The sequence below is a fragment of the Cupressus sempervirens genome, chromosome 7 (assembly GCF_028749045.1).
Source record: "Cupressus sempervirens isolate cs-2001-9-10 chromosome 7, ASM2874904v1, whole genome shotgun sequence".
In the NCBI taxonomy this organism is placed as follows: Eukaryota; Viridiplantae; Streptophyta; class Pinopsida; order Cupressales; family Cupressaceae; genus Cupressus; species Cupressus sempervirens.
In genome coordinates, this window is record NC_143124.1 from 71650199 (window position 1) to 71670291 (window position 20093).

Consider the following 20093-nt stretch of genomic DNA (forward strand, 5'->3'; position numbering starts at 1 on the left):
ATCTAGAGTTTTTATATGATCCTCTGCTTATGATTCTGTCCAATTCCCTCTGCACCAGAAATACACACCCGCTTTCTTATTTAGCATTAATCAATGGCATCCGCATCATCGTCTCACCCATGGACTATGCAGCATGACGCTTTCTCTGGAATTGAGCCTCACGGCACAAGGAGGAGAGTAGATGGATCTTCAAGATTGTTTGAAGTGTTCATCAACCACAGGGGCCCTGATGTCAAACAAACTCTTGCCCTTCAGCTTTACAACTCTCTTACAGATTTAGGAGTAAATGCATTTCTTGATTCAGAAGAGAAAGAACTCAGTGACTCATTTCCTTCAACCATTGAGAATGCGATCCACTCTGCCTCGGCTCATATTGCAATCTTTTCCGAAGGATATGCAGAGTCCCCATGGTGTTTGGCAGAGCTTGTTCTCATGTTACAAAGTAGTGCTAAGATCATTCCATTGTTCTACGGTGTGGAGCCTTCTACTCTTCGCTACATAGAAAAGGGTAAGTATGGCAAAGCATTTGCTAAATACGAAGAGAAGGGGAGGTATATGGAGAAGCTTAAGGACTGGAAGGAAGCACTCCAAACTGTTTCATATATCACAGGCTATGAGATCAGCAGCCATTTCAAGTAAGATCTCCACGTTTCCCTTATACTCTATTGTTGTACACTCTTCTGGTTTTTATTCCATGAAATTTGTAGATTTTAGGTAGCCAAATTCTGTCGGAATTTATTAGGATTATAATTTGACTATCGCTGTTGCTTAAATAAATAGAATAAACAGATTGGTGCGGCAAAAATGCTTTGCACCATTGAATATTCAGAAAGGGGAATGCAACTTACAGCGCAACATATTCAATATAAACAGCTTAAAAAAGTTAATTCATCGTAAAGCAAAACTAGGAACTCTATTGTCCTCCCACTGATTGTTCAAATAGCAAATGGAAATTCTTTCTATAAATTGTTGTTTTTAGAAAAATCAATTTCACTTATTTCAAATCAGTATCAATTTAAGTTCCTTACTTAGAATTAAAGTTACATTATCAAATATGATGTCAGATTAAGGGTATCTCAAAAAGACTAAAAAATGTAAGACCCATAAATATGTACTAAGTCAAGTTTTCTTGATACAATGAAATGCTTTCACATATTCAACTACTTTTTAAAATATAATACCTATCAAACCAACGAATGTTATAAAAATTATTGAAATGCCCACAACAATTAGGTCCTTCCCCTTCTAGTAGATTTTTCATGCAAAACATGTTACTTGAAATATAATTTTAAATGTAACACTTTGTTTTAAAAATTAGTGATTGATCTATAATAATTAATTTAAGGTTGTACATGGCAAATCTGAAAAGTTTGTTTAAACAATTGTACTTGCATTCAAAATCCTTATAAGTTGCATGGCAATATATTTGAACATCAATATCAACCTACTCTTGCCGATGTTAACTAGATTTTGAAATTGTGATATTGCTATCAGGATTCAACTATGTAGTTTCTTGAGCCAAACTTATCGACCCATATTTCATGAGTAATGGTTCACATGTACCCATCTCTCATGGAATAGATGGAACACTCAACACTCATTGGATCTGGGTGATGCTCATTGAGGTGAAGCATTGAGACTTCTTGTGAGGTCACCCATCCCAATGCTACTCCATCTTGAGCATGCTTAACCACAAAGTTTCCTCCATGGTTAAACCCACTCTGCTTGTAACCCCATTTGCAAAACCTTCACCAAGTGTCGTGCCTTATGAACCATTCATTAGAAACCCCTCAAGCTCATCAATTGATAACTAGGTGATATTTTCTGCAACAAGTCCAAACTATGATATTGCTATAAGGATTCAACTGCGTAGTTTCTTGAGTCAATTGAGTGACATCCAGAGAAGTCATGATGCTTCACTGAGCTGTGAGCATCACCTCGACCTAATGAGTGTTGAGTGTTCCATTCATTATTACAAGAGATGGGTTAATGTGAACAACTACTCATGAAATATGGATCAATGAGTTTGACTCAACAAACTAGACAATTGAATCTCAATAGAAAATCACAAATTGACTTTCCATGGAAAATATCACCTACTTATCAATTGTTTCGATATGTTAAAAAGGAACCTTTGTAACTACTTTTTAAAAGATATTTGTAATATGTATTCAAGTTGATAAATACTTAAATTCTACCTCTTTCCTTTTAGTCAAAATTCAAATGGATGGGTATTTCAAAATTGAGTTTTTTTCTTATGAGGGACAAGATGTTTGATGTCAAATTATGGCTGACTAAATTTGTTCCATTCTGATTTCTTTTGAGCACTTTGAAGCTAGAAACCTTGTGTGTTTATGGAAGTAAGAACAATATGCTCTTCTTTTATGAATGAAAGAGCAACTAAACATTGTTTCTTTATAGTCCATGTAACTATGTTTGAACAAGTGGAAAATAATTATTTGATGTGCAATTTTAATAATTTCTGATCATGACTTAGACTCATGAATAATTAAATACTTTAACTTATTTAATTAAATTTTATTTTTCTTCTAATTTATTGTAAACATGTTTGTATCATTTAACTAATTTATCACCCTTTCATATTAATTTAATATAGATTTTAGAGCTCTAATAGTTTACATTTCGTAGAAATATCTATACTCAATATGAGATGTATTATACTATTTAATTTGTAAAGTGTGATCTATATTTTGGCCTTAGCATATATTTTCTTAGAAAAGTGTCAAATACATATCTTTGTTGCCTTTTTGTGTTGGTTATCATTGTGTTATGTGCTATAAATGTATTTATATGGTCCTATTTACTAATATTAATCTCTTATCTTTTATCTATTTGAATGAATTGTGAATCATAAGCTTTTTAGTCTTCTATTTTTCTCTAAAATAAAAGATGAATAGTAACATTCTTAATTGAAATCCTAGAATGGGTAATTATTGTGAAACTAGGGATGTATGTATCTTCATTAGACTCTTGAAAATGCTACCCATCGTGAGGATTTGAATGCAACACTTTTTCCTTTTCACTAAATGTACTTTGTTCCCCTTTCCAACAATAAAAGGTTTAATGTCTTTCTATTGGAAAATGATGTTTCCCTAGATTGGAAGGTATAAAGTGCCATAAGTGCTTTGTAAATTTTGTTCATTTTCTTACTTTATTTTTTACTTGAGTGAACCCCTTTCCCTTTCAAAATACCCATAATAGAGATAAAACTTCTAAAATCTTAGAGGTTAAATTACAAGGTGCAACGGGTCCCATACTCGTGATTTTTTTTGATTGCCCTTATTTAAGTATAAATTTCTCGGGGATCAAAAATATTCTCTAGCATACCTAATGAGAGCTTCTCAGATTCTCATCTTCAAATATATATAGTGCATTTTTTAATATTTTAGCTTTGAAGAAAGAAATTAGAACACTGCTCAACTAGACTTAGATGACTTTGCTAGCATTCCACTATGGAATACAATAATTACTCATCCTATATTTTTACAACCTCACATCTTCCCTCTAAAAGACCCAACTATGAAAATGCATGAGAGATCTTGCATGAATTTCAATGCTAAATAGAGGTAAAAGGGTCAACATTGCAAGAATAATTTTTTAATCAAGCTTAGATATAGTGGAAAGATGTATACATTAGAAGAACAAATAGAGATAGGCTCCTTTCTTTACTTTCAATATTTATTAGTAGTGGTGGATACCAATTTGTTTTCTCACTATCATCCACGAGGAACCTCTGAATAGTATAGGAAATCTCTTTTGCCTCTCCTTTTTTGAGAAGATAGTATTTTCTTAAAGACTCATTCCTAAAAGTATTTATATGTTCAAAGGAAACACCATATTTTAGGTAAAAAATCTCTAATGATCAATGCCAACAAATTCTATAATAGAGAACTCCTAAGGTCTACTATTGACTAGAGGGTTAAACAGGTCAAGCATCTCAGAGGGTGAGAGATGTTGAACATTGGGTAAATGTGAATGATGGTCATTTCGTATTAGAATGAAAAAAAAGTAAACTAAATTATTCTTCAAATACATCAAACCCATCCCCAAGGCTAAAGAATCAAGTAAATTCATTTCAGTACTAGAGTGATCCAAGATTAAGAGAAAGGAAAATATGTCTTTGATCTACAACTCACATAGCAAGAACAAAGTGATTCTCTTTTTATGGTTTAAAAGTGTGTTCTCAACCCATAAGTAGGTTAATGTAAAGAAGTTAAAGCACAAATTCAGGTTGATCTCAACCTTTTTTCTCATCACTTTTAGGCTAGCTAACACCTAGATAGAAGTGAAAGCCAGTAGCTACCATAAAAAAGGCCTCCCTATAGTTACTAGTCAGAATCATACAAGTCGTGTTCATTTAGAGTAACCAAAATGTTTCTCCTTTTGTCAAAATCATACTCATATTCTAAAAAGAAAGCACAATGACTTGTTGGTATTTTCAATTGCTCATTCTCAATTCCCAAGCTACCAAATTCAAATCAGAGACCAAGTCTCCCTATTTATTGTAGAATCCTAGACTGGGCTGCAACACAGGAAATATATCATCATGTGGTAGAACCATGGTTAATTACTATAAGAAATTTTAGGAACAAACCAAGTTGTCAATTGTTTGACTCCCTAGTAGATTCACCAAAAAATCTATTGGTGAACAAATTTGTCTTACAAATATTCTCTTAAGTTGAGTCTATTACTTCATTGAAGACAATATAAGTTCACTACAATTGGATAGGAATGTGTTTATTGCTTCCCTTTGAATTACATAAGTTATGACTCCCTTGTTGGATTTACAATGAATCCCTACTCTAAATAAACATGTATCCTTTTAACCATAAAGTATAAAGGAAACCCTACTTATTCTTGGATAAGTGACTTCAACAAATATAATCTCAAATAAATCATAGGAAATTTTTTTAGGTTCTTATGAAAATCATTAAAATGCGCCACTAGAACATGATAGTTGAACTTAACAATAGACATTTTCAGAATGACAAGATAGTTCATAAGATGAAAGAAAATATTCTCAAAAGAAATATTCCATCCATCGACAAGAACACAAAAGATTCAGCTCTTACTACTATCTTCTATAATCAAAGTTTGAAAGGCTAAGATAATCCCATTCAAAACATGTAAATTTATCAAGTTCAACTTGTCAAAAGAATTTAAAAAAAAAATCTAACTAAGAAATGATATAGTCTCTTTCCCAAAGTCTATTTTTAACCCCAAACTAATTTCAATCCACCATATAAATAGTTTTAGATTGTTAGGAGGTCTCCCTAAAAACCTAACCTGCTAGCGATAATTAAGATAATTATAAAAACTAATAGTGTGTAGAGGACACCTATCCGGAGTGTTCAAACATATCATGAAACATAAAATAGAGCTAAAGTAAGCATGCGAATCACCCCCATCTTCTTCAATTTCCTCATCCTCTTCGATAGTTCCACATGTCAGTTTCTAGTTCTGGAATTCGTTCACCAATTCCTGATGGAGCATATGGTTGGGTTATTTAGGCTCAAGATCCTCATCTTCAAAGTGTCCCAATCCATCTCATCTTCAATATCTGATCCACATAACTTGAAGACAAGTTGCACACAAACTGAGCATCGACTGCACCTATGCAACCTTTGTAAAATTCATCGATGTAAAGTTTATCTTTTCCTTGATTGATTTCATGGTGTCTTCAAAGGCCTTAACAACTGTTTCTTTATCTAAAGTCCCCTTTTCATAATGTGGTATTTGAGTTCAGACAACTACTGCAAATGTACTAAGCACTGCCATTGTATTTTTGGTATGTGTGTTCCAAATGGCAACAATCTCTTATTTATAATGAGAAAAGGAAAAGAAGAGACACATCCCTTCATGGGACATGTCTATTTGTTAAATTGATAATTAGTATAATAAAAAATATAATCATAGTTATATATATATATATCATTATTATATTGATTTCTCTCATATAATAAACTTATATCTCATATGTAATTATCTATAGCCATAGTTTTATCCAATTGAAGCTAGCAAACATAAACACTCCCTGTTAGGTAGGGAGGATAAACACAAGACATATATTACACTAGTGGAAATATTTAGGAATGACACATTTAGAAAATCTTTGATCAAAAGATTTACACTATTTTGATATCACATTTGATATTATGAGTATTGGCCTTCAAAATATCTACATGTATGATATTCCCCATACTTTGAGTAATGGTCTTCTAAATATCAAAACTTGATATTCACCACGTACTCAATAAGGTAATGGTTTGTAGAACATCAACATAATATATTCACCATTTTGATATCACAATTGAGTGTTGGTCTCTAGAATATCAACATATGATATTCACCAGATACTCTATGAGTAATGGCCTCTAGAATGAGATGCAAGATATTCACCAAGTACTATGAGTAATGGCCTCTAGAACATCAAGTTGTATGATATTCACCATGTACTTTGTGTAATAGCCTCTAGAACATCAATTTGCATAACATTCACCATATACTCAAAAAAATGTTTATAAGGTATATGGACACACATTCTCATAATACTTACTATATAAACATCTACCATGCAAGATATAATCTATCATGAACTACATAGACATCGTAAGATGTCCATCATAATAGAAAATTAAGTTAATGTAAGATCATCACCTTTCAATAACTTCTATGAATACAAGTGACATCATTTGAAAGTCATCACTTCCTAATGATGCACCCATGATGTAGGCATAGTAAAATCACATGGTCATGAGGTATATTCATGAATCACAATAATCTTGGCTGCTACAATTTATTGATTATTTAGAGAATCCATCTGCACATGGTTTACTTCCTTTGAATATCAATCTACTGATCTTGTTATCCAAACTTTCCTTTAACAAAGTCTTAGACTCCCTCTGAATCTAATATCATTCATTTTACCTACAATAATGATCTTGAATAGGATTATGGTTGGGTCTCCTACTCCTGTTCGAAATGCTAGATCTCCTGCTCATGGCGTTCATGCCTCCTCTCCTGCTACAAAATTTGGTGCCCCCGCTTTAGGCATTCTTGCATCCTCATCCTTTGTTGCAGTGTTTGCTCCTACAGGTCATGCGGGTGGTTGTGATGTTGGGCGGTCTGCGGAAGGGCTTGCTCTGCAATCAGCCTCTACTGCAGGTGGGGTTCGGGCTTCCTCTGCCCCTCGCTTGGCTCTTGGGTCACCTCCTTGTTCGAGGGGCAGGTCTTTTGTAGATGTGGTTGCCTTCGAAGCCAGCTTACATGGTGCTCCCCCTCTTGTAGGTTCATCTAAACCCCCTCTTGTGACGCCTGTAAGTGCTTTAAAACCCATCAAGGTTTCTCTTGACCCAGATTCTATTGAAGATATTTTTTATACGGCTGAAGAGCTTTCCTCTTTGGCTACCATATTTCACTTTAGAGGTTACTGGCCCTCTCTTTCTGATCTACATGTCTAGATCTCCAAGAACTGAATGCCACTTATAGATAATAATGTCCACATCTTCCTATGTGAAAAAGGTTTTTTTATAGCTAAGTTTCAAAGTTCTAGTGACAGGAAGATTATTTTGTGTCACAATAATTTTTCTTGGTTGGGCAGATTTCCACTTATGGCCAAACTGTGGCATATGGATTTTGATCCACTCACAAAATCCTTTAATAAGTTCCCTATCTAGGTCCAGCTTCCTAATCTTCCATTACATTTTTTGCAAGATTTGATGTTTGAAACTATTGGAAATGCTATTGGCGACTTCCTATATGTGGATGCTGACACTTCAGATATTCTCCATTTGACCTGTGCACACTTTCTTGTTGACTTGGATGTTTCTAAGGGCCCTCCTGAGACAATTTGCTTGGATTCCTTGAGGAGTTCTTGGACACAATTGTTGGATTTCGAGGTTATCCCTTTTCGTTGCAAGAATTGCCTCTTGACAGGTCACATTGCTGCTCATTGTGCTGCTGGGAGATCCAAATCTAGGCGACCACCTTCTTGGTGGTTACGGGCCTCCTCTGAGCACTACACGGTTAAACAACCTTGGGTTGCTCCTTCGGATTTTGTGGCTGAGGCTAGCGTCCATTCTAAGCCGGTGGTTGAGGAGGATGCTTTGGTGGAACATTCCTTGGTTGTGGCTGAGGATAGTGTTCATTCTGAGCCCGTGGTTGAGGTGGATGTTTTGGTCTCTCCCCGTGTTTCAGATGTTCCTCTTAGGGGCCAAAAGTTGTTTGATTCTCATAGGGAGTTTGCTTCGGCTTCTACATCCCTTGGGTTCCATGGGTCTTTTTCTTCTGAGGGTTGGGTTGATGAGGCAGCGAAGTTAGAGGATGGTTGGATTGCAATTAAAAGGAAGAAGAATAAGTCTTCTGCTCCCCCTTTAGATATGATCCTTCGATCGCGAAAGGGAAACTTCAAATCAAAAGGAAAATCCTATGTTCCCTTTTTCTGACTGGTTTTTTTTTTTTTTTTTTGTGATGGTAAACTGGATGCGTTTCTGGTTTGCAGATACTAGTTTGGGTGGTTTTTCAGGTTGCTTTGCTCCAGTCTATGGACTGTCCAGGTTTCAGTGTTTTTATGGTTGTTTTTTCTGGTCACATCTGTTGGTCACAGGTCCCTGTAAAACCTGGTTTAGTTGTTTAGTTGGTTTTAGGTCCTTTTAAAACCTAGTTGTGCTTAATGGTTTATCTTTCTCTTTGATGTAAAGGGTTTCAGGACCCTTCAAAACCTGCTTTTACCTTAATCTAAAACAATCTCGAAGGAAAAGATCAAGGCACGTATCTCATATAGTATGTATAGAAATACAAAAATAAGAGGGAGTAGTTTAGATAAACGTCTAATTGAAATATATAAGCATATAGTCCATGTTCTATATATATAAGAAAAGTTATATAATAAACTCGTTAAATTTTTTTTTTCTTTTCTTATTAATAAAACAATTTACCTTTACATAACATACCTCACTTTTTTGACCTCCTATAATTTATGGTTTTATTTTGGTGTCCTTCATGAATTTATATTCTTAACCTTGTCTTATCGTGAGTGACATATTAAATACTTATAAATTCAATTCAAATGTGGTGATTATATCAATTGTTTCCATCTTTTATTAGCACATGTACTCTTAATGTCCACCTCGTATGATAGAGAATGAATTTCAAATTGAATTCCTCTTTTCACACAAAGGTTGTGACTTTTCAAAACTCAATCACTCCTTTATATTTACACTTTACCTTTATGGTAGACCAACTTATACTAATTTTCTCTTATCTTTGTCACCTTCATATTCAACCAACCATGATTTATCGTGTATGTCTCTCATTATTCTCTAATTAATTTATGCATGGGATGGGTCCTCTTTGCTCCCATGACACATGACATGGCTAACCCAAAAATGTATGTTTAAAATTCTTTTTCCATGTCCATGTGGAAGATTTTTTTTAAAAAAATCCAATACATAAGGAACACACTTCATATTATCTTTGTCCATTGCTACTCTCTACTTGGCTACCTATTCTAACTCAATTGCACCCAATTGTCATATGCAACTCTATTAAGAATTCTATGTGAACTTCTTGTATAGTCCTCCTTCCTAATGCTTTATGAGATGCCTTTTCATTTAAGCTTTGAATGGTTGACAGTGAATTCACTTTCTTTTACCAACCAATTTATTAATTTCTCTAGCTCCACAAGATTGACCCATTTTCCCATGGTGTTGTCATCTGTATGTGTGTATTGGCTTTTCTCGCCTTTTATCATTTTCCCATTTGAACATTGAAGAGGCAAGGACTGTGTTATTCCAATGAAGAAGTCATCGGGGAAACTTTTTTTTTTGTCACTAGGGCTTCTATTTTTAATTTTGGTGGTCTTTACTACCTGCAATCTCCTCCATGTTCAAATGTCTCTTTGTGGACCAAGAAAATCTCAAAATAACTCTAGAGGAGGTAAGAAAAACTAAAACTCCAACAAGAGTAATGTAGAATGCTATTATTGTCATAAATTTGGGCATTATGCAAGTGAATTTTGGAAGAAGCAAGGTGATCAGTCAAGGCAGAGTGCAAATGTGGTTGATGTGAATATGAGAAATGCAAACAATCCCACAACCTTCATCATGTGTAACATTGGTAAAGAAGGCAGCCATGAGTTATGGTACTTGGACAATGGTTGCAGCAACCACGAGTGGTAATGGAAGCTTCTTTTCATTCATTGATAGAAACTTCAAGTTTGAAATTAAAATGGGAAACAATGGAACCATTCCCATTGTGGGCAAATGATCTATCATGGTCCGCACCAAGCAATGTGAGAAGAAGGAGATACAAAATATTTAATTTTCCCCAGGTATGAAGCACAATTTGATGAGTGTTGGATAACTCATTTAAAATGGTTATAAGGTCCTGATGGAAAATGAAAAGTGTGTCATTCATGAGAAGGATGGGAGTAAGAAGATTCTCGCAACAATCCAAATGACAAAGAATTAGATGTTTCCATTGAAGATAGATACATGTTTCTCTTCTCAAGTCATTGCTTCGCCTCCCAAGCATGCATGTACAACAATACATCAGCAATAAGCTCTGAAGAGTGTGATAGAAGACCCTTCCAAGCTATAACATCTCAGGTATGGATATCTTGTTTTTTAACGGTTTAAATTTATTGTCCAAAAAAAGAATGGTAGAAGGTTTTCCAAATATTGTAAATTCATGTGACAAGCGTGAGGCTTGTATTTTGGGTAAGCAACATAGGCTTCTCATTAATTTTGGTAATTCTAGAAGGGAAAGGACACCATTAGAGTTCGTGCATTCTGGCTTAGTTGGCCCTATACAAACCCCTTCTATGGGGCGGGGGGAGTACTTATTTTATGACATTCATAGATGATTTTAGTTGTAGGACATGGGTGTATTTTTTGAAAAGGAAATATGAAGCATTTGATAAGTTTGTTGAATTCAAAGCCCTGGTTGAAAAAGAATGTGGATACTTTGTCAAAGTCCTAAGGTTAGATAATGGAGGGGAGTATACCTCCAATTCTTTTGTAAATTTTTTCAAAAAAAAATGACATCAAGAAGGAGCTTACAACCAGTTATACTTCGCAACAAAATGAAGTGGTTAAGAGGAAGAATAGGACCATTGTTGAGATGAGAAGGAGCATGATGAAAGCAAAGGGACTCCCAACTGAGTATTTGGGAGAGCCTGAAGCAACAACAATGTACTTGATAAACATGTGTCCTACAATGGCACTCCATGACAAGATTCCTCTTGAGGCGTGGACAAGACATAGATGGACAGTTGAACACTAAAGAGTGTTTGGGTGTGTAGCACATGCACATGTGCCAAAGGAACATAGGAAAAAGTTGGATGAGAAAGGTGTGAAGTGCATCTTCACAGGTTATAGCTCAAAATCAAAGGCCTATAAATTGTATGATCCAATCACCGAGAAGATCATCATTTCAAGAGATGCGGAGTTTCTTAAAAATCAGTCATGGGATGGCTCAGTAGATGAATCTTCAAGTACTTCAAGTAAAGTGTCAACTATTGATGAAGAAGATAAAGTTGGTGATAAAAAAGATGATGGATCAGAAAACATAGATAGCTGTAGAAAAAGGCAAAAGGGAAAGCATCCTCAAACATGTAGAGAATCAATTCCTAGCAGCTCTAGACAACCCCGAATTAGTATGTAAATTAGTTGCATTAACAATAATGAGACTTTAGATCAAACTTTTGCCTCCCTATTGCCAAGAAAGACTAAGAGTCTAAGGGAGATATACCAAGATATACCAAGAGGAAACCCAGTTCAAAGTGGTTCAAATAGTTCAAAGAGGTTCAAGGGTTTAAAGCCTTCAAATAGATAACTCAAAATACTAAGGACTTGGTATGAAAGAAGAAAAGATGACTCAAAGGGAAGGTTCAATAACAAAAGAGGAATACCGACCAACCTGAAGGGTACTTTGACATCAGGGATTGGTTGAGTGGTTCCAACCCATGAGTTCGATTAAGACTATGAAGGAAATAAAAGGAAGCTACTAATAATAGGGCTAACAAGCAACGTTCTGGTTTTTGGATATTTTGGTTAATGATTATCTTGAGATATTTTTGTAGAAAGTGTTTTAGATACCTTCAAAATGTGTTTATTCTTAAAAAAAAACTACGAGATATTTGAGTAAACTCGTTGATTCATGTTTAATAAAAAGTGGTTCACAATAACCTCTCTCATGAAAATGAATAATATACTTTACCATTCATTACGCCTAGATCAAACTATCTTTTTCATACATTTAACAAACATATATCAATTGAAATAAAGTTCTTATCAAAATCTTTGCAGAGAAAAATCAATAAATTTATAAAATTAATATTTAAAGCTACTAAATTAATATCTTATTAAAAAGAAGAAAAAGAAAAGAAAAGTGAAGTGCTTAAGTAATCGTTATTGTATTCAATTCGTTTGCTCAAATTCTTTCTAACCAGTAAGTTGCATGGCAATGTATGTAAGCACGGCTTACTAACAAGATCTCGGTGTTTCCATCATGCTTGGCTATTATATACTCTTATTTATCATAAAAAATTACTAATATTTTAGCGAGCTAAATTGTTTTCTTATCGAGATCTTCTTTCCCTTTGTAAAGTATCAGTGACAGCCAAAATATAGTGTCAGCTGTCCAAAAGGAAGTTGAAAGGAAAAGATCTTTGCATGTCGCCAAATATCCAGTGGGACTTCAGAGGCTTGTGAAAGATTTTGAAAGGGCGTGCCTTGATCAGCTTGTCGAAGATTTTGAGAGGCTGTGCCAGATGAATGAAGGCAACAAAGACAAGGTTCAGATCGTCGGCATTTTTGGAATGGGTGGGGTCGGCAAAACAACTCTGGCCAAAGAGTTGTTTAACCGGAAACGCTCCCAATATGAGCAAGCCTGTTTTCTGTTCGATGTGAGGGAAGCGTATGCAAATAGAAGTTTTTCTTCTTTACAAATGAAATTCATCAAAGATCTATTCCAGACCGATGAATTCAATTTTCAATCTACAGAGGAAGGAAAAACTCATATAGCGAATTGCATAGAAAGGAGCAACAGGCTGAGTTTCCTAATTGTCCTGGATGATATTGATCACCTGCAGCAGTTAGATTCTCTACTGATTGTGGAGATGCTAAAGAAGTCGGTACATAGCCTTGTAATAGTTACAACCCGTGATGTGGGCGTGCTTATAAACGCTGAAATTAGTGCTGCTTATAATTTAAAAGGGATGGATATAGACAATGCCAGAGAGCTGTTCTGTTGGCACGCCTTCGGCCAACCCTATCCGGCCGAGGATTATGAGAATCTGGTTAACTCCTTCCTCAATGTATGCGGAGGATTACCTCTGTCACTTCAAGTTCTTGGTAGTCATGTTCGTGGCAGAGATCAGAATTATTGGAGGTTAGAGTTAGAAAAAGTCAGCAAGACACTGCATAGGGACATACATCAAAGGCTCAAAATAAGCTTTGATGCACTGGACTACGAGGAACAACAGATTTTCATGGATATAGCATGTTTTTTTGTTGACGAATCCAAGAACACTGCCATGGAAGTATGTGAGGCATCAGGATGGAGCGCTCAGCATGCCCTGGAAACACTTAAAAACAAGTGTCTTGTTCAAGAAATGGAAGGGCATTCTAAATATTTGAGAATGCATGACCATCTGCGGGAGAACACTGCCATGAAAGTATGTGAAGCATCAGGATGGAGCGCTCAGCATGCCCTGGAAACACTTAGAAACAAGTGTTTTGTTCAAGAAATGGAAGGGCATTCTAAATATTTGAGAATGCATGACCATCTGCGGGACATGGGAAGAAAAATTGCAAATAGCTTGAGCCCACCTCGGTTGTGGCGCCGAGAAGACCTTGAATATCCGGTATGGTTGTCTCTCCTCCCAGTTTCTGCTTCATACCATGAGATACTTTACGTATTTGACCTTCTTAATTCAAGTCTGTGATGGTTCTGTGATTGTAGGAATCAGAGGGATTCAAAAACATTCTCATCCGGCAAACCAAAGCTAGATGCTTCCATTCATTTTATGACAAGTCCATGAAATGTAATGTTACATATCTTCTTGGAGAATCAGATGTCAGTACGGAAAAGTCAACGGTTTTATTATGGGTTAAGCTCTCCTACCTTGATAAGAATCTGAGTCAGGCATGCATTCCATCGTGGATTCCTCTTCAAAAGTTGCGATATTTGAGCGTCGAAGGTTTAAGTCTCAAAAGATTGTGGCGCAGCCATGGACAGGTATTACATTGTCGATGAAAACTACATTTCAATCAACGGAACTTTCTTTGTTATCGCTAGCCAATAAAGGTTGGTTAAAAATAATAATTTGTTTTTAGTTTAGGGCGGCCATCCGTGGGCTATTACCAAGTACTTGAATCGTAATAGAATATTTATCTAAATTATACAACTGAGGAATTATCTAAAATATTCTATTCTTAGGAAGCGGTTTTAACAACTCACTCTACAAACACATTCATCTTAGACGTATTTTTAAAACTTACATCTAAATATATTGCAGCGAAGTAATCCTTCGACTTCAAGGACTCCTCTCCAAATTTTGGGAAGCTCGATAGTCCATAATTTAGGCCTCAAAACATTGTGGCAGAGCAGCGTAAAGGTATTATGCTCTGAAATGAAAATTTAATATCCATTAACGGTATTTACTCTCTCTACTATTACCAGCAATTGAATGTTATTTTGAATTTCAGGCGCCCACCCGGTTGAAAGAGCTGCATTTGGACAGGGTTTCCATAAAAGAATTTTCAGATTTATCAGTACTCTCAAATAGTTTGGAAAAAATTACAATTGATGGTTGCGATTCGCTGAAGACCATGCCGGGATTATCTAATCTTAAGAAGCTGATAGAATTGAACATTTCTTGGTGCTACGAGCTTGAGGAGTTGAGTGTTATAAGTTTGTACAGCTTGGAGAAACTTGTACTTCGCCAGTGTCATAGTCTGAAAATCGTGGCAGGAATATCCGATCTTAAGAAGCTGGTAGAATTGGTCATTTCAAGGTGTCCGATATTTGAGCAGCTGCGTGTAATAGGTCAGAACAACTTGAAGCGGATTGATGTAGAATATTCTTTCAGGCCAGCAAGTTTTGAGTTCGACGATTGCAAAAATTTGGAAACAATATCAGGAATGTTAAATATTGAAAAGGTTGCAAGCATCAACATTCGTGCCTGTCCAAAGCTTGAAGTGTTGCCAATTATTCAGGGTCCAGGTAACTTGGAAACTGTCACAATTGATGGATGTGAGAAGCTCAAGAGTCTTATCTTCTCCAAATGTCAAAATCTGAAAAGAGTGATGGGTAAATTTGATATTTCAAAATTATCCATGCTGTGCTTTGTGGAGCTTGAGGCGTTGTCTTTTCTTCGAGCTGAAACATGCACTGAGTCGTTTACCATTGATGAATGTGGGAAGCTCAAAAGTCTTGAGTTGCCCCAATTTCAAAATCTGAAACAATTATGGATGTCAGATTGTCGTAAGCTTGAAGAGCTGACATGTTCTGGACATCAAACATGCCTAGAGAACGTGAAAATTGTCAGATGTGAGAAGCTCCATAACATAAATTTGCCAATAAAACTTGTGGAACTCGAAATAGAAGGATGTGGAAAACTGGAAAGAGTGGAATTGATTTGTGACCATAGTCAACGTCTGGAGCTACAGGAGATGTCAAATGTTGCCCGACTGAGCTATTTGAAGAGGATTACAATTAAGGATTGTGCAAAACTGCATACTATTCAAGGCATTGATGAAATGCATGAATTGGAAATAATTGACATTTACTTCTGCGCAGAGCTTCAAGAGCTGTCACTTTCTTCACGTCAAACGTGCCTTGAGAAGATTACAATTGTCAGATGTGAGAAGCTCCATGACATAAATTTGCCAACAAAATCTGTGGAACTCGAAATAGAAGGATGTGGAAAACTTGAAAGAGTGGAATTGATTTGTGATCATAGTCAACGTCTGGAGCTACAGGAATTGTCAAATGTTGCCCGACTAAGCGGTTTGAAGCGGATTAAACTTCAGACTTGTGCAAAACTGCATACTATTCAATGCATTGATGACATGCATGAATTGACAATTATAGACATTTACAACTGTGCAGAGCTTCAAGAGCTGTCAATTTCTTCACGTCAAACGTGCCTTGAGAAGATTACAATTGTCAGATGTGGGAAGCTGCAGAACATAACATTGCCAGCAAAGTTTGTGGAACTCGAAATAGAAGGATGTGGAAAACTTGAAAGAGTGGAATTGATTTGTGATCATGGTCAACGTCTGGAGCTACAGGAATTGTCAAATGTTGCCCGACTAAGCGGTTTGAAGCGGATTAAACTTCAGACTTGTGCAAAACTGCATACTATTCAAGGCATTGATGACATGCATGAATTAGCAATTATTGACATTTACAACTGTGCAGAGCTTCAAGAGCTGTCAATTTCTTCACGTCAAACGTGCCTTGAGAAGATTACAATTGTCAGATGTGGGAAGCTGCAGAACATAACATTGCCAACAAAGCTTGTGGAACTTAAAATAGTTGACTGCAGGGAAATAGAAACAGTGGCAGCAATTTGTAACCATAGTGAATATGAGGAGGAAAATGACTTCTCAAGTTTTGCTCCCCTGAGCTGTCCGAAGTCGATTAAAAGTCATACACTTGACCAGGTGCAGACCATACAAGGCAATGATGGATGTGGGAAGATTACCGTTGATGGATGTGGGAATCTTATCGTTGATAGATGCGGAAAGCTCAAAAGTCTCCAGTTGCTTAGATGCCAAAATTTGAAACAGGTATCCATATCAGATTGTGGGGAGCTTGAAGATCTGCCATGTTGTGCAAGTCAAACTTGCCTTGAGAAAATCAGCATTGCAAGATGTGGGAAGCTGCAGAGCATAACATTGCCAGCAAATATTGTGGATCTCAGAATAGAAGAATGCAGTGAACTGAAAACAGTGGCTGCGATTTCGGACCATAGGGAACGCCTGGAACTACATGACTCCTCGAATTTTGTCCGACTGAGCTGTTTAAAGGGGATTATAATTCGGAACTGTGACAATTTGCAGATCGTAGAAGGATTTGATAATCTACATGCATTGGAAAGGATGCAACTTTTAAATTGCTGCAATGAAGCAACACGTAATTTAATTTTCATGTTGAAGGTACTGATTTGAAGACTCAGACTCCGGCCCTAAACAATCAACCATATTTCTTGGTTTGAAGGCAGATCGAGAGAGAAAAATGTTTCTGCATTAAGTTTAAACCTTATGTTCTGCCGTATTTTTTCTTAAATAATCTATTACGTCATTGATAAACTAAAATGAATCTTTTTACTTCTTCATTTTTTATTGCAGACCTTGCCGGCAAACCTGCTTCTTGCTGTTGTTGGGAAAGCAGCAGATGGAGCGTTCTCGAATTTAAATACAAGTCTCTTTTCTGACATTGATTCGCATATATCAGAAATCGGTGGTACAAGACGACATAAAATGTGGGAATCCAGTGCAGTCATCTATTGCGCTATTAATGGGACTAGCAGACATTTGAGGTCAAATATGAGAGGGCAACAAGGAGAACGGATAATTACAGGGGTAACTACCAACCAGTATTATGGAGCAAGTTATAACCATTTTATTCAATCTGTTGAAGATGTTGAAAGGCGAGGAATACCGAAGAAGGGGTATGCGGTGGTCGTTGACAGAAGTGAAGTATGGAAAATTCGTCATGTATTATTCACAATTATTGATAAACTATACGAGCAGCCATCTTCAGAGATAACTGAATGCTCTTAATAGTTTATGTTTGCAAATCTAATTTGGTAAGTAAATAGTCAATATTCAGTAGTTATGTTTGTAACTCTAAGTTGGTAAGTAGACCATAGAAGGACAATAATGACAATAATTTGTAATTGTATTTGTAAACTATTACATTAAATTCCTTCATCTAATAAAAAAATAATTTCAGCAATTAACATATATTAAATTAATTATTATAGCAATTAATATATTAAATTAGTTATTACGTCGAAGGCATACACTCTCTGAAGAAATTCCATCTATTTTTAGATCGAAGGCATACCCTCTCTGAAGAAATTCCATCTATTTTTAGATCGACAACTATAGAGGCTCCAAATTCGTGTGTTATGATGGTCCAAATCCTGGTTGTCCATTTTCTCCTGTTGCTTGAGTAGGGTGAAAGGCTCTTTGGCCTGCCAACGTGCTGCTTCCACATTGCCGCTCTTCCCAGCGACCTGCTATGGTCCTATGCTATCTTGGCTACCTGTCGCCGGGCGTGGGCCTGTGATCTGCTATAGTCGTGGTGTGTTGTTGTTTATTGGCTACAGCCTGATCACCATGGGGTCGGTATTTGTACGATTTATTGGCTACAGCTTGATCGCCATGGGGTCGGCATTTGTACAATTTATGCTGCATTTTTACTGCATCACGTGTTTGTTTGCATTTGATCTTTGTTCACTTTAACTAGTGGTTTGCATGTGGGTTTTGGTATATTTATTTTTAATCCCTGCTTTCCTTCAAAGCTAAGAACAAGTGTCGGTTCTTGTGGGCCATTTGTGCCTGTATAAAAAGTGACTACGAGATCAGCCCCAATTATTTCAGTGAGAACGAGGCTTTTGCTTGTTAAAAGTTTGGTTATCTTCGATTGAGATGTAAGAATGAAATTAGAACATGTAGGAATGAAATTACAACAAAAATTTTTTCTACTCGGCCAGTTTGTTAATTTGTACGAAAAAATACGAATCCACAACAATTATATTGTTCAATTCATATTTTTGACATTTGCACATGTTATTGTCTTCTTTTGTTTGATTAGAGTTTTGCTTTTCTTATCTTTTATATTTTGGGACCGGCTATGACCTAATAATAAGAGCTCCCACTGGCATTCTGTAAGATGTTTTAATTTTTTTTATTTGATTAGGACATACCTGTTTACTTGGTAGTGGTTTGAACATGTTAGGTATTATTGCTCGAGATATATATTTACTCTGGATACAATTATTCAAGATAGAGGGCTTCAATCATATTTCAATTTGCAATTTGGGAGGCTTATCTTCTGGCTTATGATTGCATAGAATAGTTCATGGCCTGGAAGAACGAATTTCTCAGATGATGAGTCGGCATTTTTCTTGGCTTCTATTCATGTTGGGGGTTTTCTTAGCTTGGTCCGACTTTGGGCCTGCTTGATCTAATTAAAATTGTCAGACGGGATAATGGGGTTGAAGTAATAAATGGTAGCATGGATCCACATGTTCAGAAAATTTTGTTTTTTGTATTTCAGCACCCGTTCTAAGTTTGGATATTAAATGAGTAGGAAGTAATGTCACATACTAATTTAGTATGACGTGACAACATGTATTTGTCAGGTGTAACATTTCATTATACATTTTTGAACAAATTTTCTCAAAAGGAGCATTATTAGACCCTCAATTTTGTCTTATGTTGTATTCCATTCCGTATGGTGCTATGGAGTAAGCAATGGCAGAGTAAGACAATTCAAGGGTGATTAGTATATTGGTTTTCCGTGCGTACATAGAGGTTTTTAATTTTTGTCATAGTGGTGAACTAATTCATCATGAATATTCATTTTTTGACACTGTATAACAATACAATAATAAGTATAAGCTATATGGTACTGGCAAATAGCATTTTGGTCATGATTAAGGCTACTTAACATCGGCAAAAGCTGCCAAATATATGGGAAGTGAAATCATAAAGTTGGCGAGTTTTCATGCAAGATAATTACTCCTATTTTTGGCATAGATTTGAATATTATATTTTAAATATCGTTCATATAAATATGCACCATTCCTACCTAATTTTGTTTGTGTTGGCAACATTCTTTTAATCTATTGTAGGTTGTTATTCCAAACTTTATTTGAATGATACTGTTCACTTTGGAAAGAAAAATATTATGATTTGAGCTGGTATGTTAGTTTAGAGTTTGGTTTGCAATTACGAGTTGGTGGTGCTGAGAGCAAAAATGTAATACAACTACTTGGTACACTAGTTTGCATTGCATTGATTTCTAAATTGTAGAAATGAATATTTGTT

General features: G+C 35.8%; 2 protein-coding genes across 2 annotated transcripts; both read left to right on the forward strand.

Annotated features, from left to right (window-relative positions):
- Positions 1 to 55: 55 nt before the first annotated feature.
- Positions 56 to 14142, forward strand: LOC149545544 (disease resistance protein Roq1-like). Its single transcript, XM_089790707.1, has 2 exons — positions 56 to 635; positions 12631 to 14142. The coding sequence occupies exons 1-2, from the start codon at positions 94 to 96 to the stop codon at positions 13967 to 13969; spliced, it is 1881 nt and encodes a 626-aa protein (XP_089646833.1). The 5' UTR covers positions 56 to 93; the 3' UTR covers positions 13970 to 14142.
- On the forward strand, positions 14062 to 17991 carry LOC149545545 (uncharacterized). The gene is made up of 4 exons (XM_089793796.1): positions 14062 to 14262; positions 14543 to 14641; positions 14733 to 17189; positions 17382 to 17991. Exons 1-4 carry the CDS (start codon positions 14062 to 14064, stop codon positions 17814 to 17816), a joined length of 3192 nt encoding a protein of 1063 aa, XP_089649922.1. The 3' UTR covers positions 17817 to 17991.
- The last annotated feature ends 2102 nt before the right edge of the window (positions 17992 to 20093 follow it).